At 37.8% G+C, this 9,603-nt stretch overlaps 1 protein-coding gene across 3 annotated transcripts in view; it reads right to left on the bottom strand.

Annotated features, from left to right (window-relative positions):
• Nucleotides 1-230: 230 nt before the first annotated feature.
• LOC134350663 (ATPase family AAA domain-containing protein 2-like) overlaps nt 231-9,603 on the bottom strand; it is an 82,560-nt gene continuing 73,187 nt past the window's right edge. For 2 of the 3 annotated variants that reach the window (XM_063056168.1, XM_063056178.1), the window contains 7 exons: nt 5,937-6,096; nt 5,134-5,256; nt 4,770-4,913; nt 3,763-4,185; nt 2,479-2,612; nt 1,910-2,038; nt 232-529 (listed from right to left, as the gene is read on the bottom strand). In XM_063056168.1, coding sequence (XP_062912238.1) covers nt 491-529; nt 1,910-2,038; nt 2,479-2,612; nt 3,763-4,185; nt 4,770-4,913; nt 5,134-5,256; nt 5,937-6,096 — 1,152 coding nt within the window. In that variant the 3' untranslated portion in view covers nt 232-490. Of the gene's footprint in view, nt 530-1,909; nt 2,039-2,478; nt 2,613-3,762; nt 4,186-4,769; nt 4,914-5,133; nt 5,257-5,936; nt 6,097-9,603 lie in introns of all 3 variants that reach the window. The other variant, XM_063056189.1, reaches the window with a different exon arrangement.

The raw sequence follows: 9,603 nt of genomic DNA, 5'->3' as shown, positions 1-9,603 counted from the left end.
TAGGCAAGGACTTAAATCATCAAAGTGTCCTTGGTTAGGGACCAAGTACTGAGAAATGGAATTAGTACAGAGCAGGTGTTCCCTGTCGTGGGTCCATAGACCACTTACTTAATGGTATTGGTCCATAGCATAAAAAAGGTTGAGAACCCCAGTATAGATAGTAGAGACTTAGTCAGCTGTCAATGGGCCTACTTCTGAGCTGGTAATTCTGACTAATTTACAACATTGATAGGTGGGACAAGTTGTTTCATCAAAATTTTATTTTATACAAATTACAAAAGCTCATGAGAAACATGTGGCAAAAGGTGTACTTAACATACCACTTCATTTTTGCTGAACTATCTATTTACATTAAAATACAACTTTTTGGTTAATAAATGAGAATAGCTTTAAATTGTTACAGCCATTAACATTATACATATATTTAAAAAAACAACCAGTCCAAAACAGTAACTGGAAACAATTCAAAATCCATTCACATTTCACATGCTTAAGACTGACATAATTTCCTCATTTCATTTTCCATTTCCTACAGAACGAGAGAAAGTAAAAATCAATGATATTCATTTACACTTACTCTGAAATGCTACTTTTATTAAAACTTAATTTTTTATAATCAATATCTTAAAGGACAAAGATTTTCCCCGCCCCCCATTGAAGGTGATTTCCTCATTAAAAGCATAATTATAATCGAATTCTGCAATGAAATCTTCAGCTGAATTTCCTTCTGGATATAGAGAAGTTGAAAGCAATTTCTCTTTCTACCACAGACCCCATAGACATCACAAAGCACTATAGTGTATTTCAAACTTAAATCTAAATCTCACAAGAATTCACATACTGGAATCAGAAGCAGGAAATAGGAGAGCCCAAAGTTTGAGTAAAAATAGAAAATGCTGGAAACACTCAACAGGTGAAGTGTCTGTGGAAGCAAAATTCGGATGCCAGACCCCATTACAACCACCCTTGCACACTGAATAGGGGAGGTGTTCTGCAAAGCTGAAACTCAGTCTTATTCCACAGTGTTAAATACTAAACTGGCACTGCTTCAAGATTCTGCAAAATGCAGTGGTGTTTTGAATAGCAGGAAGAATATAGAAAGACAGATCTTGCAATGTAAAGTTGCATGAGAAAGGGAGTATTGGAGACGGAAGAATGATCCAGTGACCCCAGAAGGAATGGTCTTTTCAGAACATTGATAGAATGGTGGCACCTGAGTTTCCCCATCCTATCAAACATTCCTTTTCTACCCCACCTTGCTCTCCCTGTAACTTAAAGGGATAACAGGCAGTAAAGGAACAGAGTTTAAATTAGATAGAAGTGGGAAGCAGAGAAAAGATCTATCCAATCAACAGATAACCAAGACGTGATTTATGTACTGACCAGCAAATCATGTGACTATGACTGATAGGTACAACCAAGGAAATGAAATCTAATTATTCCAGAAAGATAATTGTCAGTTGTAGAAGAATCCTTGAAAATTTTTGACATCAAGCTTACCACGTCTAAGTCTCTCAAAGTATAAATATCATTGATTTATTTTTAAATGTATCAACAGTAAACATTGCCATATCATTACTTTACTAGTTTCTTGCTTAAACTTATTTAACTTGAACTTCTTTTTGTGATAATACATTAATTTTGTTTGCTTTGTGGTTGCTGCTCGACTTGCTGAATGTTTCTAGTATTCCTAGTTTTACTCAGTGATAGTGTGGTACTTTCTTTCCATCCCAAGTCTACCAAAGAACATTTTAGACATCTAACGCCAATATTACTTTCCCACAAATGTGTAATTTGTAAATAAGAGATGAATTAATCTTATTTTCAGCATAAACAATGCATCATAGTAAAGCTGTTAAATACCAATGGTCTAGATCTAAAAGTAAATGCATTGTTTCAAAATACTTACATGTATTAACGTCGTCTTATCAAACTCCTTACGATGATAATAGATGCATTGACTGAGCACAGCATACAACTTTTCAAGATGAGTTACAGTGCATCGTTCACTTTTCAGAGTAATCTGTTTCCAGAGGTCCTGTATGTGAACCAGATTAAAAGAACATTTAACAGTCAATATTGATTGGGCAGTTAAGATCTTATTTGACTCAATTCTACAATATTTATCTTGTTAGAAATTTAACTAGGCCGCAAATCTGTTAGTTAAAATTTATGGGCTAAAGAGCAATATCCTTTACATTGGAGGTTTCACTTTATGAAGATGACTCATAACACCAAGGTTTCTTGACATCCAGAATTTAAATTTATTTACTGAACATATTGATAATAAATCTCAACACTTTTATTGCATTAAAACAATTAGTAAATTAACATTCCTTTAAGTTTCACATTTTTATAGAGGCAGTATAGAGATAAGTAAAATTTAAGGTGAATGCAGTTGACAGAATAAATGAACCACAAAAATTGCTGATGGCAAGGAAAATGCTGATAGCAATGTCAGTTTATACGCGAACCTACCATTAGCCTTTTGTGATCTACAATTAAAGGAGGAGCATGTTCAGATAGGACCTTGACTGCTTTCTCAACATTAATTTGTTGCTGCTGTTCCACAGGGACTCGTTTACACCAGGTCATTTGCAGAGTAGAATGATCTTGGTAGAGAAAATACAAATAGCAATTTTAGTGGTGTTCATAATTCTGCAGAATTCTTTTTCATCTTTAAGATCTTCATTAACTTAACTTCTAAAAGCCTTTGCTACATCATTCATAATAATATCCACTCAACCTCACCCCAAAGTAATGAACGCTGCCAAAAATGTGGGAGTTATAAGACAAAACACAAAAACTAGCTCAAACTCTTCCAGTTAGGGACATGCAAAGGGGGAGAAATCAGCAATTAAATGAGGGCAAATTATTTAGAAAAACAACACAAACATTAGCACTCAGTCTGGTTCCATGTTTTTCCTCAAATGATTCCAGATTATATCAGAAGCTATGTCAAGCATTCTTTAAAGTATGAACTAATGGAAAACTCACCAAGGACTTGCATGGTATAAGAAAAATTAACTATCTTCTGAAATGGCAGAGCAAGGCATGAAGGATGCCTGTGTTCTGTGAATAAAAAATGCTGATAGTTATTCTCAGCAAGAGCCTAACAAGCACTGAATGCTCCATATCTATTTTTAGATGGAACTGGAAGGGAATATCCAGAACATGATGTTCTTCATGATCAACACAAGTGCAATGAAACAAAATAAAAGCTCAGATTATAAATCCCTGAAAGAGTAACCAAGTAATTTATGAACACAGCACTGAGCGGCTGAAAAATTGTTTTAATCATCTTGCTACCATTAAGGCCAACAAACTTTAATTAGCTAACAATATATTGGTCAGGGTGGTGAAACAGTGCACCAGGTTCAATGTGAACATTGCCATTGTTTTTTTTTAAACTTACAGCATGTTCTCCACACCTTCTGGACTGAGTGAGAGATTTAACATTTAAAGTATTTTTGAAATGTACTGTTTCATATTTTAAATAATCATCCATGGAATTGCATTTGAGGTTAAATTGTCAATATAAAAGTTACTAACTGCACATTATCGATTTTCCATGCCTTTAATTTTACAAAATCATGTTTGCTTCTGACACTATCATGTCAGCTATAGGCAAAACACGTTTCATTTGCATTCTCTTCCCCCAACTGCTCAAACTATTGAAGAACATAATTATTCCACACAATGCTAAGAAAAAATGTACTGCAAAAATAACTGCACAACTAGTACTTTCAAATATATACAAACCTGCAAAATGATTTGGATTTCCTCCCTTCTTTTGCCTGTGCTCATTTATCTCCAGTTGATGGTTTTTATGACAATTATCATTGCCCAGTACATTTTCTTCCATTTCTGTCTCATTGGTGGAAAGCTTTCTCTTCTTGCATGTGGTTTCACTAGCAGACACAAGTGTGTCAGGATACTCTTCAATAAACTTCTCAGTTGAATTAATGTTGCCACATTCATTATAAAGATGTTGCTTCGAAGTTTCTAGGGAGCTCTCTCTGTTGCGGTCCGTCTTATCTACTCTCAAATCATGTGGTTTATCTTTTCCTTCAATTATATCTTCACTGTCTGCATCCTCAGACGTGTTTTGTTGCAGCCTCTTGCGTTTACATGCAAACAAACCATGGTGCCATCTTCTTTTACGGTGTTTCCTCTTTGAATGACCTGCACAAATAATCTGTTACTGCGCAGAAGAGTAATAAGCAGTCTAATAGACATTTTTTCATATACAGTTCATTGTCTTTGATGATCTGTCATTTTGATTTGACTCTTAACAGTTTAAAGCAAACTTCACTCACATTGCTTCTTTAACAACATTTAAAAACAATTCATAAAAGCTACTATGGGCCAGACAGGAAAATATTAGGGAAGAGAACTTAAAATTTAGTTAACCAGGAATATATTGAGGGAGTATTTAGATGTTTGGGATGGGAATTTAAGGCCAGAACCAAATACCATGAGTGAGAAGATGAAACTCAGATGAGCCCGAGGACAGAAGTGGAGGAATGCAAATTATCCAAAGGGCTTGCAATGGGAAGAAATTACCCAAACAGATTGAGACCTTGAAGGAATGAGAAACCAAGGCTGCGAAATTAAAATTGAGGGGATCATAAGTTTACGTATTTGCTTGGTTAAATGTATTTAAATTCATACAATTTTGATGTGGAAATGAAAATATTTGTATTGTAAAAGCATCTACAAAATGCAGATTGATTTGGGAAATTTCTAAAAACTCTAGCAGGACTCACCTGAAGTTGAAGGTGTGCTTGCAGATATTGGTGATGATAAGGCAATTCTTTGAGAGGAAAGCTCTGGACCTGACTTTTTATCTGTCGTTGAATTCCTTGGTAGCACATGATAAAATGTTGGTGCAAATTTGGAAGAGTAACAGCCTAGAATAATAATGTCAAGAACTGAAGAACATAATATTTAAAATTCACTTTTTCCCTCTTTAAATCAGGGTTTAACATCTCATGGCATTCAATTAATATTGGTAAATATCTGGGACTATTTTAAATATTACTGTTTCTGATACAGATTATTAGGGGGATATTCCGCAGGAGACGACTGTTAGATTTTCATTTTAATACTAGGTAAAGTAAATAATTATACCTCTGTTTTTCCGAGATTCTTGAATTTCATCACAAAGTTTTTCAAATTCTTCATCGAGTTCAGATTTGATGATGGCATAGGCAGTGTCTTTCAAAGCACAGGCTCTGTGTCTGATCATACGATCTTAAGAAACAATATTATGTTATTCATTCTTTAGAAGCATTAATAAGCTACATTTGAATTTAAACCTACAAAGGGAAAATCAATAGTCTAATAAAAGCTTCACTGTTAAATTGATCTTTAGACTAATTTGAACAATTTTATCTGCAATGCAGAAACATTGTGCTTTTAAAAGCTCCACTCTACATATAACATTGAAGCCCTACAACTACTAGAAAATAGCCAGAAATCAAACTTGTATGTTAGTTGTAGCAATCATCCCTCTGATTAAAAACCCATATTCTAGATGGGGTTAGTTTTTCTCCCCATGGTACATTATAGAAGAAAAAAAATATAATTGAGTGCCAAAATTCATCCTTCACAACGGCCTTTTCACGAATCAAGATTATAACTTGGAACACTTTTAGTGGTCAATAGGGGTGCCCTCGGAGCGTGGCAATGCTGTTACAATGCCGTCTACAAGGAGTTTGTATGTTTTCCCCACCCCCATAACAGCGGGATTTCTTCTGAGTGCTCCAATGCCCTCCGACGCTCCAAAGCTGTACAATTTAGTAGGTTAATTGATCATTGTAAATTCACCTGTGATTAGGATACGGTTAAATCATGTGGGTCATTGGGCTGAAAGGACCTATTCTACATCTCTTAAAAAAAAAGTAATATAGATTTCCTCTTTAGTTCCTCACCAGCAGGATCTCTGTCCGGATTATACTCCAATGCATTACTGCAGATCAACTCTACGTCATGCAGATACTCTTTTGCAGTCATGTATTTGTGCAGATCAATGTTTGACATTACTGTCGAGAGATCCATTGGTTGTTTGATAACTGTACAGTAATCTGGAACCTAATAGAAAAGCAGCTTATTTTGTTAGTTGTAAAATACTGAAAAAAAATACGTGCAGGCAAAATTTAAGTTCATCATATTAAAAAGCTGAACAGGAAAATACCACCCTTAGTGCACTATCATAATTCATCTTCATTCCTTTATCATCCAGGAACCCGTTCATCTCAGTAATTTCAAAAATTGTAAAAATGTTAAAAATAAAAAATAATTTGTCAAACTAGTATGTATAAACTTCCACCAGCAATTATTAGCACTTGTTGCCATAGCGACATCAGGAAACTTAAGGTGAAAGTGGGCTGGAACAAACTGATTTTCAATTTGGTTACCTTTAAGTAGGTAGTCTCTCAATATGCCACTAAAACACTTAACTCCAACAATACTTGAATTTCACATTATAAATTAGTTACTTATCTGATCAGCCATCCCACGCAATCAGTTTGCTTATGCCATTAGATGGCAGTCACCACTTTCCAAGTTATTTACACTGGAATGTTTAGTCTTTACAAAGACCCTTTGTTATAGATACGTGAAAGGTACAAACGTAGAAGCATTTTCCAATGAATGCTTGCATTGACGTTACAACTACCTTGCCTTCTACCAACTTCAGAGAACATAGAATAGTACAGCACAGCACAGGTGCTTCAGCCCACAATGTTGTGCCGACCCTTAAACCCTGCCTCCCATATAACACCCCACCTTAAATTCCTCCATATACCTGTCTAGTAGCCTCTTAAATTTCACTAGTGTATCTGCCTCCACCACTGACTCAGGCAGTGCATTCCATGCACCAACCACTCTTGAGTAAAAAACCTTCCTCTAATATTCCCCTTGATCTTCCCACCACTTACCTTAAAGCCATGTCCTCTTGTATTGAGAAGTGGTGCCCTGGGGAAGAGGCACTGGCTGTCCACTATCTATTCCTCTTAATACTCTCTCCAAAGAGTAAAGCCCGAGCTCCCTTAATCTCTGATCATAATGCATACTCTAAACCAGGCAGCATCCTGGTAAATCTCCTCTGTATCCTTTCCAATGCTTCCACATCCTTCCTATAGTGAGGTGACCAGAACTGGACACAGTACTCCAAGTGTGGCCTAACCAGAGTTTTATAGAGCTGCATCATTACCTCGCGACTCAAACTCTATCCCTCAACTTATGAAGGCTAACACCCCATAAGCTTTCTCAACTACCCTATCCACCTGTGAGGCAACTTTCAGGGATCTGTGGGCATGTACCCCCAGATTCCTCTGCTCCTCCACACTACCAAGTAAAGGGGTTTTCCTTTACCCTACTCACCAAGGCCTTCTCATGCCCCCTTCTGGCTCTCCTCAGCCCCTTCTTAAGCTCCTTTCTTGCTACCCTATATTCCTCAATAGACCCATCTGATCCTTGCTTCCTAAACCTCATGTATGCTGCCTTCTTCCACCTGACTAGATTTTCCACCTCACTTGTCACCCATGGTTCCTTCACCCTACTATTCTTTATCTTCCTCACCAGGACAAATTTATCCCTTACATCCTGCAAGATCCCTAAACATCGACCACATGTCCATAGTACATTTCCCTGCAAAAACATCATCCCAATTCACACCCACAAGTTCTAGCCTTATAGCCTCATAATTTGCCCTTCCCCAATTAAAAATTTTCCATTAAAAATTTTCCTGTTCTCTCTGATTCTATCCTTTTCCATTATAATGTTATAGGCCAGGGAGCAGTGGTCACTGTCCCCCAGATGCTCACCCACTGAGAGATCCGTGACCTGACCCAGTTCGTTACCTAATACTAGATCTAGTATGGCATTCCTCCTAGTCGGCCTGTCAACATACTGTGACAGGAATCCGTCCTGGACACACTTAACAAACTCTGCCCCGTCTAAACCCTTGGAACTAATCAGGTGCCAATCAATATTAGGGAAGTTAAAGACACCCATGATAACAACCCTGTTATTTTTGCACCTTTCCAAAATCTGCCTCCCAATCTATTCCTCGGTATCTCTGCTGTTCCCAGGGGGTCTATAGAATACTCCCAATAGAGTAACTGCTCCCTTCCTGTTCCTGACTTCTACCCATACTGACTTAAAAGAGGATACTGCTACATTACCCACCCTTTTTGTAGCTGTAATAGTATCCCTGACCAGTAATGCCACCCCTCCTCCCCTTTATCCCCCTCTCTACCCCTTTTAAAGCAGCTGATTCTTGGCACCTGCACCCCACAAGGGATCTGTTATACTCATGTTAAGGGTGAAAAGTGTACTACTTTAATTTCTCACCTTAAAGTAAAGCATTCCATTTGTCTTTACTATGAAGCAATTTAAGTTCTATGGTCTCGATTCACAAGCTGAAAGCTGTGAGATTCCAGCTTCAGCTCTCTCACTTCCACTCACCACTGTCCTGTTTCTGACATTATCCAATCCAGCCGAGCTGGATACACCTATCACCTACCAGTTCATGCTCCACCCCTTCTGCCCATCATTTATAACGGCTACCTTCCTCATTTTCTTTGGGTTCTGATAAAATACTCAACCTGAAATTTCATTTCACTCCATAGATACTGCCTGGCCTGCTGAGTTCCTCTAGTACATTGTGTTGCCCATGGAGTTTTTAATTCTCTCTCTACATTCACTAACATCCAAGCTCCTCCAGGAGCCTCTTCCCATGGTCTAAACTTCTTTCCTTCACCGTTTTAAAATCAGCTCATTTATCTTCTAATCATGTTCAGCTTCCAGGCCTACTTTGTCAATATTTTGCTGATTTCCACTTTTTGAATTCCAGCTTTGATACCAGTTGTGGCCCCCAGTTCAGTTTTACCTTTGGTTTCTATTGTCATACCTTATAACCATATAACAATTACTGCACGGAAACAGGCCATCTCGGCCCTTCTAGCCCATGCCGAACTCTTACCCTATCCTAGTGTAAGGGGGTTTCGTCTTTTATGTTACTGCGTAGGCTAATTAAAATGGCTTCTTTTTTATGTTATACTTGGGAATGCTTCCTTGTTATGTTAAATGCTGAGAAAGTTCTTGCGCTAGCAGCTAGTTTTGGGTTAGAGTGTGATAAGAATATGTTACGAACCAGTTGGGATAGTTATGTTTTTGGTGTATTTGAAGATATTGTATGTGCGGTGTTTTGGGGGAGAAGGCGGGAGAGAGAGATAGAGGATGGACCAGGTGCTGTGATGTCGGCTAACGGGGTCAGACCCCGAAGAGGGCGTTCGGCGAGGAGAGGAGACGGACTCGTGTGGAGCGTCTGGTCGACCACTGTTGTTGGTCCCAGGCGGCCAGTTGAGGTGGTCCAAGGGGTCACAGGGTGAAGAAGAAGGGTCCTGATCTCCAACTGTTTTGTGCATGAAGAGATTGAACTTTGATAAGTGGGGCGCCTTTTATATTTTATTCTCTGTTAATTATATAGTTCCAGTAATATCTATAAACTGTAAATCATTTAATCGTATCTGGTGTATTGTCTGTTATTTGGGCGGAGTGGGGTACATCACACAGCATCCACGCAAACTAATT

This window comes from Mobula hypostoma, chromosome 1 (genome assembly GCF_963921235.1).
Source record: "Mobula hypostoma chromosome 1, sMobHyp1.1, whole genome shotgun sequence".
NCBI classification, from domain to species: domain Eukaryota; kingdom Metazoa; phylum Chordata; class Chondrichthyes; order Myliobatiformes; family Myliobatidae; genus Mobula; species Mobula hypostoma.
This window is presented reverse-complemented; position numbering and strand designations above follow the sequence as displayed.